Source organism: Rhinolophus hipposideros (genome assembly GCF_964194185.1).
Source record: "Rhinolophus hipposideros genome assembly, chromosome: 4".
NCBI classification, from domain to species: Eukaryota; Metazoa; Chordata; class Mammalia; order Chiroptera; family Rhinolophidae; genus Rhinolophus; species Rhinolophus hipposideros.
The window spans coordinates 47,374,532-47,390,737 of NC_138050.1; the positions used below are offsets into that span (position 1 = coordinate 47,374,532).

Genomic DNA, 16,206 nt, shown 5'->3' on the forward strand with positions numbered 1-16,206 from the left:
CGTGAAAGAAATGATCACAGTCTTGAGAGCTAATTATTTTAGAACACTCTAACCACATGGTCTTTTTAGTGATGGAGACCAGTGTCTGTCCAGCACAACTATGGGGACAATTTGGGGGCTTGGGTGGGGCAGTTAAGTACTTGAACAATATCACTGGGGACATCTCCTCCTATCCTGCAGTGTCCTGGGATCAAGGGAGAAATGATGTGCATGGAGGCTCTTTGTTCCTTCATTTAAATAGAACCCGTTCCTTACACCCAAAGAACTCTTGAAGTCACAGAACCCCTATGGCCATCCCCCACCCCTGCAACTGCTAATCTCTGGAAATTCTCTTGAACAGATGCCCCTCCTGAACTGCCAGTTCCTCAGGAGTTACCGGGAACAGCGCCTGGCTCACTTGGTCCTGAGCTTTATTACCATGGGCTATGTCTGGCAGGAAGGAGAGACACAGCCCAAAGAGGTAAAGAACAAATAGATGCCTGTCTTGTCATCTGGCAGGTCTGCTGCTCCTAGAAGACACTCTCTACCTGGCACCACAGTGTTTTCCTGGAAAATGGGTCCCTCTTGTTCTTTTCTTTGGGTGTCAGTGGAAGGAAAGCAAAGGGCTCATTGAAATGAAAGGGTTTTTCTTCCCCACGAACTACCAGGTTCATTTTCTTTAGAACTCGTAGCTTTTTGAATCTATGTTTTCTGACAATCTCTTCCAAGAATATTTGAAGAGTTGCATCTAAGAGCAAGTTTTGAGATCTCATAAAATACGTAATGATACCTTACATTTTACAGCACTTTGTACTCCTATACACATAATTTATCTCGGTCAATTTTCACAATCCCATGAGATAAGTAGAGCTTTGCTGTGCCCATTTTACAGACAGCTGAGGATTACAGAAATCTAAGGTCAGATAGCAAGTTAGTGGAAAATCCAAGGCCTTCTAATTTCACAAACGTAACCTCTTTCCCCCGAGGCACACATTGACATTTACAGCATTAATTTTTATTTTTGTTTAATACTGCTTGCTATCTACCAATTATTGGATTATCTCTTAGTAATTCATTTAAATCTCTTCTGAAATCTTTGCATAACCTTTTATAGTTTCAACCTGAATCTTGAGACATGAAATCTCCCAGTTCCACTCTTTGCAGTATAAATGACTACTCCCTTTCTATTTATATAAATGTACCTTTTCTAGAAATTAGGGTTGCTCTTGTTCCAGTACTCCATGGTTCTGTGAGCAGCCCATGCCTGTTTTGTTTGCCTGGTTGATCCTACCTCTTACCTCTCAAGTAAATACCTGAGAGTCCCAGTGAGGGAAAAAAGGAAAGTGAGAAAGGAGAGAGAAAAAAGTATAGAGCTGCTTCAAACTTTTAAAATGTTAATACATCTAACTTTAAAAACTCATGTGTTTGATATTGGAAAGTTTAAAATCTAGGCACACGACAGAACATCCCATGAAATTCTCTCCCCCATCTGATCTCCAAAACATAATCCTAAATTGGGGAAAGGGTAGAGAAGGGTGACAGGGAACAGAGTCTCCAACTTCAAGGTGTGTCCATGTACTCCAGGCCCAGTGAGCCCCCCACACCCCAGACTTGGATCGTCTCTTACTTTCTTTGTGTCTCCTCTGACTTTTCAACTAAGTAGACACCGCTCTTCTGCACTGCCCTCCTTTTATCCTCCTTAGGGAAGCTGACCTAAGTTTGAATTTTAAAACTCTTTAAAGCTCTTCGTTGTTTCTACCTAAGAAACAGTTCTGTCCCAAGTCTATTTGAACATCTAAGGGACAACGAAGACAGAAGCAGGGCTTCCTTAATAAACACTTCTATCTTAAGGGGAAATAAAAATGGAAGTGGGAGAAAGGGAGCATAATAAGTTCTTTTGAATCTAGATGAGCCTTGTCTGCAAATTGAGAACCCCTCCATAGATCTGAGTAGTTTTTCTGGACTTGTGGGCAGATAAGTCTCTTCAGAGTGTTCCTCAGATAACTCAGGAGTTGAATGGGGACTGTCTTGAGGTGACTTACTTGAAGTTGTTATTGGGTTTGACGTATGAAGCGACTGACAGAGTCAGCTGCCACACAGGATGAAGTGTTCTATCTTCCTCATTTCTCTCCCCGACTGACACATAAACACACACATAACCACACGTATGGGTGTGTATAGATGCACATACATATAATCTCCTAGTTTTATACACACACACACACACACACACACACACACCTACATATCTATGCATATCTGGATAGATGGATGGATGGATGGATGGATGGATGGATGGATGGATGGATGGATAGATAGATTAGATAGATAGATAGATAGATAGATAGATAGATAGATAGATAGATAGATAGATAGACAGATGATAGATAAATATAGATAAATGGTATTTTTTCCTCCTGTTCATCAACTTAGCCTCCAATTCATGCTTAAACATTTGGTAATTCCCTTCTCTGAATAGTCATATAGGGTAATATTTTATACTATATGTATATGTGTGTGTTCCAATTTGTATTTTTCCACATAAATTTCAGATTGTACTCGTAAACAATATATGCACCAGGCTGTTAACAGAAAAAATGTGAGAGTGAGGTGTGTGTGTGTGTGTGTGTACAGGTCATTCAGATAATTTGTTTCATCCCAAAGTCATTTCTCTACCACAGGATTAGTGGAATACAAGATAGCCATGATTAGTTCCTCTGTTGCATTCTTTCTAGAACATGCTAATTGTCTGGATTAATATCTGAAAGGTTCTACCAAGAAATCTTGCCCTTCCTTTTGTCGAAGTCTCCCGGAATTTGGGCCTCCCTCCTATCCTGGTCCACTCAGACTTGGTGTTGACAAACTGGACTACAAAGAATCCTGAAAGGTAAAAGAGAAAGTGCTTTGGATTTGAACAGATGGAAACTCAATAAGAGGCAGTCTGTATTCTCCCTACCGGAAAGGCCAAAGCTTTTTCAGCTCTTTTGTGATCAAAGATGTTCATATTTATTGTCTGCTATATGGTGCCAAAGAATGGGTGAACTTGAACACAAGTTCAAAAATCACAGTTCCCAAAACTTTCCTCTCAACTCACTCTGAATACATTGACATATACCACTTTTATTTGTTTGCTTCCATATCAAATCTGAATTTCTCAACCTGATCTTCAAGCTCCTGCACAATCAGGTTTCACTCATTCTTTCCCATCAAATTGTTTATTATTCCCTAACATGTCCTCCATTCAAGTCAAGTTAGGACCAGGAACTTCAATAAATGATCGTTTATATAGTGATCATGAATGATTACATATGAATCGAGAGTAGGTGCTCTAGATGTGTTTGATTGAAAATTTGATTAATACTGCTGTCTATTCAACCTAATTAGTATCATTCCTTTGACAGGTTGGGGATATTGGCATTTGTCTAAAGAAGAAATAGCATGAGTTTTTAAAGACAAGAAATTCCAATAAATAGAATGGGGTAGAAATGGTGAGGTATTGAATTTTCCTTTGCACTTCATTATCACACTCAAATTTATTTCAGGCTGTAGATGCAAGAGATAGTACTTCTGTGACTTACTAAAATAGCTAAAATGACATTTCAGTCAGACGTGAGGAAAAAACTTCCTTAGCATTAGGGTTGTGGATAAACACAGGATTGCCAGAAATGATGGGAAATTACTTTTAAAGAATTAAACACTTCATAAACAATAAATTCTTTAGGACTAATTTACATGCCCCTTGAAGAAAATGAGATTGGGCCATCTCATCTCTCTAAGGACTTCTGAGCCCTGGGATTTTATGTTTTCTATAATTATGAATTATGATCTTTGACCAGTTCTGCTTTAATAACAAAATTGGTGACTAATATTACCCTAGAAAGGTGCTGAATCTGGCTCAGGATTTGGGCAGAAAAAAAATAATAGATATATGTGAAGAAATGGTTCTGGTCAAGACATCAAATATTTAATAAGCTGAGTCTGTGATTCAAAGAGAAAGAGAGAAGTGGGGAAGGTTGAAGGGGAAAATGACTGGACTGGGGTGGTAAAGTAAAAATTACAACAACAGAAAGCTACTTTTTCGGTGGGTAAGAATGCAGGGCTAGTTTAATCCCAGAGATGCAGACACAGCCTTGGGGTTCAGTAGTTATTCTTCTTCTTGGTAATGTTTTTTGGGTTTTTTTTTTTTGAATCTCTTAATATGCTTAGCACAGAGCTAAGTGCAATGAAGAAATGAAAGAAATGGAAGCAAAGTACACCCAAAATGGTTAAATAACAAAGCAATACACGACAAATGTCAGAGTGACACAAACAATAAACCCTTCAGAATTTCAAAGAAATTACATCAATTTAGGCTTTAAAATTCAGGAGAAAGCTTGGTGAAAGGGTGAAATTCCACTTAAAGTAGGTGCTAAAAGGTGAGTAGGAGAATACCTACACCAAAAATATGAGTTTGTGGTAATTAAAAAATACAAAATGAGTAAGATGATTTATTATGATGCCACAGGCTAAATATTCTGGGCCTGAGATAGGAGTTGAGATTTGGCTCATCCTTTGTCACACAGTGGCCCATAGTCTACTTATAGCCTGTGATAGCCAAAGTGCACTTGGATACGTGTGTGTGTATGTGTGTGTGTGTGTGTGTGTGGGTGCACTCGCACGCATGTGCATTTGAACATGAAAGTGTGTGCCTGTGTACATGTGACCCTAGAAGGCATATCTGGTTTACAAACTGATTTGTTCTTTTATTTTCTTTTTCTGTTTGTGGTTGTCATTCACTGAAATTTGACTAGACCCCTGGACATAAGGTAAGTTCTCAGAAATCCTTCACTTACTTTAGAATCCATGCTAACTTTAAAAGTTTACAATAAAAAAAAAGAGAAAACATTCCAAAATGTATGTATATTATATAAGCTGTACAAAAATGCATGTAAAAATAAGGCTCGAAGAATGTACCAAAAATTAACAATCCAAAATTTAACAGTGGTTGCCTCTGCTTTGTTGGGATTAGGTAATTAATTTTCTGTACTATATTTTCCAATTTGTACATAATAAAACAAGTAAGTGCAATGCAAGAAAAAAGTCACTAATTCTTTAATGATCTTAAAATGATCTCTCGTTTCACCATAACTTCTATGAAAGGTCAAATTTCAGGCAGTGACTGATATAGCTACAGCAGAATCCCTTTGAAATATTTTGTAACATGGACTGGAGCTCCTGGGGAGGGTCTGGCCCAGACATCCTTAGGCTCCTCTTTCCCCAAAGAGCAAAGCGAGCCTCCAAATTGACATTGCCTCGCCCATCACCAAACCTCAGCTCAGTAAAGGGGTTCATATGAAAGGTGTAGCTCGGGAGATGGAGGGATGGAAGGGTAAAGACACCATTTCTCACACTAAAGTCACTGCTGTAACAATGGAGTTCCTGAATTAGTTTTCTTTTGTGTTTGTTCTCATCTCTTCTCATATTTAATATGTTAGAGGCAGAAGTGACTCATGAAATAAAGTTTTTAAGTTTTGTAGACTGGATCTACATCTGGGATATTTGAATCCATATGATCACAGGTCATTTAAAAGTGATCACTCTGTAACAGTCTTCCAGGTTTCACCCTGTTATACAAAACAAAACAAAATTGCTGATTAGAAAGCACTAGTCTGAGTTATGAAACTGGTCTCCACCTGCTCCTGTGACTAAGGAGATGTATGACCTTGGGCAAGCTGTTTTGCTTCTTTGGGCCAGTTTCATATCTGTAAAAAAGGAGCAAGGAATTAGCTGTTGCTTGTGGTCATTGTAGCTCTAAGACGATGTATGCTCCTGACAGGAATGGTGTGATAGGCCATAGATTGTCCTTATAAAGAATCAACAACATCTGCCCACTTATGCTTCATCTCTTCCACTAGGGGGGTGGTCTGGGACCATCAGGGCCATGCTAGACTTTGAAAGTCCTAAGATCAGTTGAACTTGGGCTTGAGTACATCTGTCCTCTTTCCTTTCTGAATGTTGCTGAAGGGAGATGCTCATCCTTGGGGCTTTCCTATAAAAAGGAGAAAGCTGTTCACTGATTCTACCCTGGATATATAGTTGTCTAACTCTGAGGGGACCTATGGGTCATGCATACTCATGGTGTCCAATATGTCATCTCATTCCCAAGGAACTTGGACACCATTGTCTCACTGCCTGGGGGAGAAAGCCTACGTGGCTTTGTACTGGTGACTGTTTTGGTGGAAAAAGCAGCAGTACCTGGAATTAAGGTATCTTTTCACTCAAAGCACCCTTTTTTTTTTTGGTCTAAATGAGATATCAGTTTGAGCTTTACTTCCCACCCAGTCCCTTTCCCTTCAGTGAATTAATCAATGCAGATGAACATAGGCTTTGTCCTACTGCTTTATGTCTGAGGAAAGAGATCTAAGCTCTAGTCCACAGAGATAATACCTTCCCCAACTCCTGTAAAACTTAGAAGTGACCATTGGTCCATTCAACAAACAAGTATTGTTCTAGACAGTGGAACATCTGGGGGGACATCATTCTGGCCACCACTGAAGCTCATGATCTAAGGGAGGCAAATGAGTTGATGTATAGGGTAATAAGGGAGGGAAATGCAGTGTTTCATGAAAAGACATCTAAAACCTAATCCAGACCTAAAGGGTCAGGGGGTCAGGCAAAGCTTCCCAAAGGAAATGACAGCTAAATTTAAATCCTGAGTGATATATAGGAATTAAGGAAGGGTAATGGGGGGGGGGGAGATAGGTGGGGGGTGGAGAGAGAGAGAAAAAGAGAGAGATAACATATTCCTGGCAGACAGAACTGGTGTGCAAAGGCTCAGAGGAAAATGAACCATCATTGAGATTACCTAGCCCTGGGGGATTACAAACCTGAATTCTTTCAGGGATCAGGGAGCTAACAGAAAGGTCAGGAATGAGACAAAAGATGACGGAGCAGCAGGTGAGCAGCTAGAGAATTAATGCCTTGCCTAAAGATAATTGAGTTAGGTTTATCACCTTCCCTGATAAGCATATTTTGAAGCTTACTGTATGCTAAGCAGGTTGCGCAGTCACGGCATAATTATTATAACATTCTCTTTCACTCTCAACAGTGAAACTACCATGTTTCCCCAAAAATAAGACTTAGCTGGACCATCAGGTCTCATGCGTCTTTTGGAGCAAAAATTAATATAAGACCCAGTATTACATTATATTATATTACATTACATTACATTACATTATATTACATTATATTATATTATATTATACCCAGTCTTATTTTACTATTAATTTTTGATTAAAAAGACTAATTAGAGCTGATGGTCTGGCTAGGTCTTATTTTTGGAGAAACATGGTATATGGTTCCTTTACTTCTCATCAGTGTATTTAGCCCATCAATAGATATAGAATAAAATATTGGTCTTCCAAATATAGCTCAGAAAAGGTAGAGACTGCTAGAGACAAGGAAGATTTCATAATGGGGGGTCTCGGCACCTGGAAGCTCTACAGAATCTGTATGATCTTATATAAGACAAAGCTCAGCATTGAGGGTGCCCTAATTCAAGATTCAGACATAGAAATTATTATAATGTTTGATAAATACAGAAGAAGGAAGGGAAAATAATCATAGTTATGCCCATGAGAGTTATAAGAAGTAGCAATTAGTGGGAAGATCCAGAAAAACCTAACCAAGGGTCTATCTGGGAGATGCCCAGAGAGATCCTCCTTTCAGGCAGACTTCATAGCAAATCTAGTTTAGGAGCACTCCCAGGGGAGTCCTACCAAACAGTCCAATAGTCAAGGGGATACCCTTCACCTGGATTCCCACAGATCTGCTGCTCACTTCACATCAAAAGGCTTTAAGTGAATGCTAATGTATTGAGGGAATGAATGTCCTCTCCAGGCACTTATTCAGGCAGTGAATGCCATCGGGCAGCCCAGCCAGGATTCCCTGCTCCAAGCCCTGCAGCAACTGAGACTCTCCGTTCAGGACATCACCAGAACCTTAGGACAAATGCATGGTATGGGGCTCCTGCACGTTTAAGGCTCTGCTTGGTGGCAAAGGGGTTGAAGGTTGGGCAACATCCACAAGATGGCGCTGGTGTATTAGCTTTATTTAATTGTACCGGATTGCTGTTCGTACTACTGGTAGTGGATGATCTCAGTTTGTAGAAAGAGTCTCGTGGTTTTGTCCTTTTCTTGTATTCTCTTGTGATTCGGGTAGTTTCCTCTTCGGTGGTCATACGTTTCTTTGCCTGTTGAGGTCTTGTCTGAAGTTTGGGAGAAGGGGATGAGGCATACAACAACAATGGCTGTATGTACTCCATCCAGCACTGTTAGGCTGCTGCAGAGAGTCGTCATAAATTACATTCTCTAATGCCCCTTTCATTCTTTTTTTCTCAAGTGGCATTAGGCCTAATTTGATGGCCCTTCCAGTGCTTCTTTTTCTGTGGCTAGTACAGGATGAGTTTTGATAGATGTGGAACCCCAGTTCCTTCCGGGTTACGTCTTATTCAGCTGACTACATTCCATCTCCAGTGTAGTCAGCTCTTCAACTTCTATCAGAAGAATCTAAAAAATATACAGGGTGTGTGTGTATGTGTGTGTGTGTGTGTGTGTGTGTGTGTGTGTGTGTGTGTTGTTTTTCATTTAAGTAAAATTGGCATATAACATTATATAAGCTTCAGGTGTACAACATCATAATTCAACATCTGTGTACAGTACGAATGGATCTCCACCAAAGACTTGTTACCATCTATCACCATAGATGATTCTTTTCACTCATTTCTTCCACCTTTCAACTCCTATCCTTTCTGGTAATGACCAATCTGTTCCTTGTATCTATGAGTTTGTTTTGTTTTATTTTGCTTATACATTTTTGTTTGTTTGTTTTTAGATTCCAATATGAGTGAATTGACTTTCTTCATCTGACTTATTGACTTATCACAATACCCTTAAGGTCCATCCATGTTGCCACAAATGGCAAGATTTCATTCTTTTTTATGGATGAGCAATATATATATAAACATCTTTATTCATTTATCCATCACATATTGGCTATTGTAAATAATGCTGCAACGAACAAAGGGGTTCATATATCTTTTTAAATTAGTAATTTAATATTCTTTAGATAAATACTCAAAAGTGGAATAGGTGGATGCTATGATAGTTTTCTTCTTAATTTGGGGGGACTCTACATACTGTTTTCCATCGTGGCTGCACCAATTTACATTCCCACCATCAGTGTAGCAGTGTTCCCTTTTCTACACATTATCTCTAACACTTGTTATTTCTTGCTTTTTGGATAATAGCCATTCTGACAAGTATGAGGTGATATCTTATCATGGTTTTAATTTGCATTCCACTATAATTAGTGATGGTGAACATTTTTACATGTTCGTGTTGGCCATCTATATTTCTTCGTTGTAAAAAATATTTATTCAGATCCTCTGCCCTTTTTTAAATGGGATATTCACTTTTTTGTTGTGGAGTTGTATGACTTCTTTATGTATTTCGGGTACTACTTATTGGATATATGATTTGTGAATATCTTCTCCCATTCAGTAGATTGCTGTTTTGTTTTGATGCTGGTTTCCTTTTTTGCGCAGAAGTATTTTAGTTTGATGTAGTCCCATTTGTTAATTGTTGCTTTTGTTTCTGTTGGCTCTGAAGTCAGATCCACTAAAATATCCTTAAGACCAATGTTAAGGAGCTTACCGCCTATGCTTTCTTCTATGAATTTTATGGTTTCAGGTCTTGCATTCCAGTCTTCAATCCATTTTGCATTAATTTTTTGGTATGGTATAAGATAATGGTCTAGTTTAATTCCTTTGCGTGGGGCTGCCCAGTTTATTCAAAACCATTTATTGATGAGACTGTCCTTTCTCCACTGCATGTTCTTCACTCCTTTGTCATATATTAATTGTCCATATATGTGTGGGTTTATTTCTGTGCTCTCAATTCTCTTCTGTTCATCTGTGCGTCTGTTTTTATGTCAGCACCATACTGTTGTAATTACTGTAGGTTTGTAGTAAATTTGAAATCAGGGAGCCTGATGCCTCCTGCTTTGTCCTTCTTTCTCTACAAAGGCTCTCTTGCCACCTTCAGCAGTGTGCACGAGGAAGTGGCCACAGGGTGCGGGGTGTGGTGTGTGGATGAGGCACCCTGAGCACCAAGGGTGCCCATGAACCAGTTAGGGGGATTGGCAGGCAGGGCATCCTCAGTAGCTCATGGGAGTCTGATGGAGTCTGTGAGGTGGTTAATAGGATCTGCATCCCTTTAATGGCCACCTAGAGGTCTCACAGCCGCTCCCTACACCCCAGTTTTCCCAGTAACGCAGCACACCTCAGTATTCTGGGAAAGGTGGGAAAGACACGGGTCTCTGAAAGCATTCTGTGTACCTGGGAAGCTGGGCACTCACTCATATGTTTTCACTTTCCCTTGCAGGAAAAATCATAGGCTAAAAAGGTCTTTTGTGACACTGAATTATGCTGCCTTGTGAGAAGGGTGTTGTGGGTAAAGTGAAATGTTCTTACCCTTTTTGGTGCATTCAGTCTCGGATTTTTTTTGTTTTGTTTTTGGTCCAGTGTGCTGGAGCTTCTTGCCTGGACTCCTGGACTTTCACAAAGGATCTCCTATCCATGGGTGACTGTGTAAATTAGTGTTCTTGGGAGGAAGACATTAGAAACTCTTATGCCATAATATTGATGATGTCACTCTTGCATTTCCCTGATTTTCAATATGTTGACTATCTTCTCTCTTCCTCTCTCTGTGTCTCTCTGTCTCTCTGTCTATCTGTGTGTGTGTGTGTGTGTGTGTGTGTGTGTGTGTGTGTGTGTGTGTTCATGGGTGCCCCTCACTCATGTCCCTGTTTTTGTGAAAGGCATGTCTTTCCTTATTTTCCTAATAATCTTTTTTATCTTTTACCTATGGCTTTTTATGAGTTTTTGTAAACTCTTGAGGCTGATTTTTGTTAGTTATATGTATTGCAAATGTTGTGGTTCATTTTGTTACACTTTGTGAAAGCAGAAGTTCTTAATCTAAATATAGTCAAAGTACCTGTCCTTTCTTTTGTAAAAGCCTCGGTTTTAGGAGGTCTTGCACAAGATATTTCAAAATCTTAAGTCATAAATATATTTTCCTGCATTTTCTTCTGAAATTGTTGTTTTGTCTTTCACATTTTAGTCCTTAATTCACATATAATTATTATCTATACGTAGTATGACAGGAAATAAATTCGATTTCCCCTCTGTGAGTAATCACTAATTTGCAATACCAGGAGTTTCTATCAGTTTTTCTTAAATGACTAGATCTGTTTTCAGGCTCTCTATTCTGTTTAATTGTCTGTTTATCTTTCCCACCAATGTCATCTGTCTTAAGAACCATAGCTTCATAGTATTTTTCATTTTAAGGTATAAAATAAAAATCCTCACCTTGCTCTTCTTTCCAAGGATGCCTGTCTTGTCTTTGAGCCTTTGCCTTTCATATAAACTGTTAGAATCAGTTTGTCAAATACCATTAAAAAAAAATCACTGTTAGGAATTTGGTTCAAATTGCATTAAATCTGTATATTAATTTGGAAAAAAATACATAATTTTGATATTATATCCAGTCTTTCTGTCTTATGATCAAGGCAGGTGGAAAGGTATACAATAACATGAAAACATTAAGGTTCCTGGACAAGCTACCCTAAATCATGTGTTCATATTAGTGAATATTCTTCTTTTGTCACAAAAGAAGTTTATCTTGATAGAAAACTCTCATTTAGATATATTTCTCCTCTTAGATATTGATATTGAGTTTTCTCGATTTTCCTCAAATGGATGAACTTTTCTTTATTTTTTTTTAAGATAAAAGATTTAAATATCTTCTGTTTTATTCAAAGTTACTTTATATTTTTGTTTCTAGTGAATGTGGTATCTTTGATTTAACTAACTCCTGACTGTTACTGGTTTATAGAATAAAATTGATATTTAAATATTAACCTTGAATCTAGCACCTTGATAAACACACTTATTAATTCTAATAATTATCTACAGATTATCTGAATTTTCTATGTAGAAATCATATCATTTGAAAATAATGTTCTTTTGTTTCTTCATTTATAATACTTACAACTTATTTTTTTTAATTTTTGTTTCTATTCTTCTGGCTAGGACTCCTAATACAGTATTGAATAGATGTGCTGATCGTTGTTTTGTTCCACATTTTAAGACATATTTTTAATATTCTAACATTAAGTGTGTACTGTCGGCTTTCTGTGGATTACTTTTATCAGTTTGAGGATGTTCCCTCCTATTCTGAATTAGATAAAATGTTTTGTTTGTTTGTCTTAATCATGAATGGATTTTTTTTACATCTATCGAAATTATTTTACACCAGGATTATTTTGTGTCGATTGAAATAATCATTTGACTTTTCTTCATTAAATATGGTAAATTGGATAATATATTAAATTATTGCCAGTCATTACTGCTTCAGCAAAAATGTGTATATAATATTTAGCATTTTTGTGGGAACAGAGTACCAAATGGGTAAGACGCAAAAATAACGCCAGAGAAGTCTGGCACATGGAGTATTGTCACAGAAGAGCAGAGAGAATGTAACATTATTCAGGAGCACGGAGAAATCCTGAGGCTGAAGAAAGACACTAGTTACCCAAGCCATGGGGCTTCAGAAAAACAGAGATGGAGAACAGACAGTAGTGTAATGGTAGAAAAGGGAAATTGATAGTATGAAGATGTCATTATTTAAGTCTCATAAAAAAAAAAAAAGATGTTTTGTTTTGTTTTATTTTCTCTCAGAAACAAAGAGACATAGACAGGAATGTGGATAAGAGAAACGTGGTTGGTCACAGAGGGATCTCGTTAAGTGAAGAAAGAGAACAACCTTCAAAAGTTGATGAAAATAAATTTAGTACAAATGTGAAAATCTGCTTCCTTATATACAAGTTAATAAACTAGTGGAATCAATTATCCCCAAATATTGAATTAGATTTAAAAATAGCTGCCCAGATTAATGAATGCACCTAAATATGGATCTAAATGAACCTGGATCTGACCTTGTGCGGCAGTCCCCGGGCAAGAGACTCTCCACTCATCTGTCCTTTGTTGACTATACACAACTTTGCTTGAGGATCTATGGCTTTCGTTTTCCTCTCTTGTGAAAAACTTGGGAGAGGTGATTCTTTTTCTCCACTTTTGTCCTTTCGACTTTCCACATTTTCTCAAACGTCATGTCTGTTTAAATTATTAATTTTTTAAAGATGGCCTTGATCTCTCTTTTTGTTGTTGTTAAGTACAGAAAAGGGAAGTACCACAAATAGAAAAGGGCAGCATTTGGAATAGTTTAAAAGTTCTGTAAGTGCCAATGAGGGCAACTACAAAAGAGAACATTCCATCCACCTCTTGCTGTTGCCTTCATTCCAGGCCTCCATGCAGATCAGATAGAAGAGGCAGCCCCAGGAGAGCAGCAGGGCTTGTGCATATGTAACCAATTACTTTTTTTGCCTTGTTGTAAAGTTCACATTTTGATTGCTCCTCCAGATTATGTAGATCCAGACATATTTTATGCAGTCATCCGGATCTTTCTCTCAGGGTAAGTATAGTTCAACTGTTTTCTTGTGTGAGGTCTCTGTAGCATTTTCCAAATTTATGGATGTAGAAGCAGACAAAAGCTTTCTTCCTAAAGTAAGTAACCAACCGAATAACCCTGGCTAGCAAAGTAATCACCTGGATCCACTCTTGGATAAAAGAAGTGGGGTACCATCTACGTGACAAATAACATTAAAGGTTGAATATTTAAGTTTAGAGCAATTGTCCTTAGGCCATCATATTAAATTCATTAGTATTTACCTTTTTTAGAACCCTACGTTGATTAGAGAAAGGGGAAAAAAAAAGCCCAGTATGCCACCCACAAAGTTCAATCATTTATATTCATTCTCTCCCCTTGTTATTGAGGCAGATAGAGACATAGACAGTAGCTTAAAAAACTTTCTTCCTAGAAGAGCTACTCCAAGCCATTTTCTCGTATTCCTGTGTATCCTCCATTTGTCACGTGGCCTGTAATTTCTTTAGAAACAGAACTCTACTTTCAGATATATTTCTTATTTTAAATGCATTAATTATATCTTGACATGTTTTAATGAGATTGCTTTCCTATTCATTTTAGCTGAGAGAAATTGTTTTTTTGTTTTGTAATGGTGAAAAGTAAAAGGCGAAGGTAGTGAATGGATGAGGTAAAAAATGTGAAATAGATGTCATCCAGTGTGCCATCTTGATACCTAGGAGATGCCTGAAGTGTTATTTATAGAAAGAATCTGAAGCTATGCCTGGATGTAACCAGAGACGTGCCAAATACCCAAATCATTGAATTTATTAATTTATTGGTTTAGTGATATATTCTATAGGTGCAAAAATGAGGTGAAAATATGTATGACGGTTTTTATCTAACTTGGGTAGGTCTGGAGTGTGAGAAAGCAGCCTCCTTCTCTAAGGGAGGCCAGACCTGGTGGGTATTCCTCATTGTAGGGTGTGGAGAGTGGAAGAAAGCAGAAAGGTTTCTAGAGAATAACTTGAGAGTAATGGGGACCTGGTTTTCGGTGAAAAGAGAAAAAAGGAGAAAGGGCACAGAAATGGAATTGGGAGTGTGTCTCAGAATTTAGACTTTCACTCCTGAAACCCTCCCCAAAGAGGTTATACATCCTGCAGAACTCTTGTTTGCTCTCTGTATTTTCTGCATGTAGTCAGGGTCAAGACAAGATCTGATTATAGAACAGAGATTCTACCAACCCATATTAAGCAAAACATATGAATATGCTTTGGTAGGATTAGACAAAAAAACACAAAAAACGGTCAGTGTTTAAATGTTTTAAAATAGACTGAGATTTAGGAAGCACCTAATTCTGGAAAACCTCTTCATGCTTTCCTTCGTTCTCTAAGGTTGTATTAGTTTTCCTTGTTACATAACAAATTACCACAACTTTAGCAGCTTAAACCAGCACACATTAAGTATCTCACATTTCTGCAAGTCAGAAGTCCAGGTGAGCTCAGCTTGGTTCTCTGCTTAAGGGTCTCAAAAGGCCAAGTCACGGTATCTGCTGGCCTGAGCTGTTATGTGGTGAATTTGGGGCAGAATTCCCTTCTAAACTCATTCAGATTTTTGATAGACTCTAATTCTTTGTAGTTTTGATACTTAGGTCTTTGTTTCCTTGCTGATTGTCAGATGGCAGTTGCTTTCAGCTTCTAGAAGCCTCCTGAATTCTTTGTCACACGGTCTCTTCCAACTCAGCAACGCTACTTCCTATCTTTCTAGTATTTCAAATCTCTCTGACTTCTCCTGCCACTAGCCACTAGTCTTATTGATTAGATTCGGCTCACTTAGATAATCTAGAATAACTCCCTGTATTAAGGTCAACTAATTAATAACCTTAATTACATCTGTGATGTCCCTTTTTCTTGCCATGTAATATATGATATCAACAGGTATGCTCTCGCATAATATTAACAGTTCTAGGAATTAAACTGGGAATCTTGGGGCAATATTTTTGGAATTTTATCTTTCATGATTAGATGGGCATCAGAGGGTGACTTTGTTTTCATTAAAGTAAGTTCTGGGTCAGTGACACATTTTATCTGTGATCTACATAAATTTCTCACCTGTTTCTGATACTCAAAAATGTTTGCCATGTAGCTAAACTAAATGACAAGAACCAAATCCTAAGTGTGCTGATAAGTACTGATGACCAAAAACATCTGGATTGCTGACAATTCCCAATAGGGTTGTCTTGAAAATTCTAAATCTGCTCCTGTGTTCTTGATTCATTATTTTTGTTTACTTTTTAAAACATTTTTATTTAGGACAGTTGAGAGATTTAATCTGCAGATGAAAAACATTCCCTTTATTTCCTGCTCACATTAAAATTTTCAGGAAAGTTAATAGCCCCTGTGGAAAACAAATGTCATCTCATTACTTTTTTTTTCTTTCTTTTTAAATGTCTGCTTTCTTGGGTTTGCTAGAAATATGCTACAAGAAAGGCTAAAAATAACCTTGTCTACAGAGATTTGAAAGGAAAATAATTCCTTTCCTTCACAAACAGCAGTTTGGGCCTGAGAATGCATGGGAGCAATCCCTGGGCTTTCCAAAGAAACCCAATTTTCCTTCCTCAGACAAATCTCATCATAGATGAAGAATGTGGGTTTTGAAAGTAGTTGCTGTTATCTTTTTTGACTTTCACGCTGGTAGTTTTTCTATC

The 16,206-nt window shown here is 37.8% G+C and overlaps 1 protein-coding gene across 1 annotated transcript in view; it reads left to right on the top strand.

The window, feature by feature from the left end:
* IDO2 (indoleamine 2,3-dioxygenase 2) overlaps positions 1-16,206 on the top strand; it is a gene marked incomplete at both ends in the record, with an annotated part of 42,160 nt that overhangs the window by 21,117 nt on the left and 4,837 nt on the right. The window contains 6 exons of the mRNA XM_081046153.1: positions 341-460; positions 2,748-2,866; positions 4,770-4,784; positions 6,125-6,224; positions 7,858-7,975; positions 13,499-13,550. Coding sequence (XP_080902279.1) covers positions 341-460; positions 2,748-2,866; positions 4,770-4,784; positions 6,125-6,224; positions 7,858-7,975; positions 13,499-13,550 — 524 coding nt within the window. The remainder of the gene's footprint in view (positions 1-340; positions 461-2,747; positions 2,867-4,769; positions 4,785-6,124; positions 6,225-7,857; positions 7,976-13,498; positions 13,551-16,206) is intronic.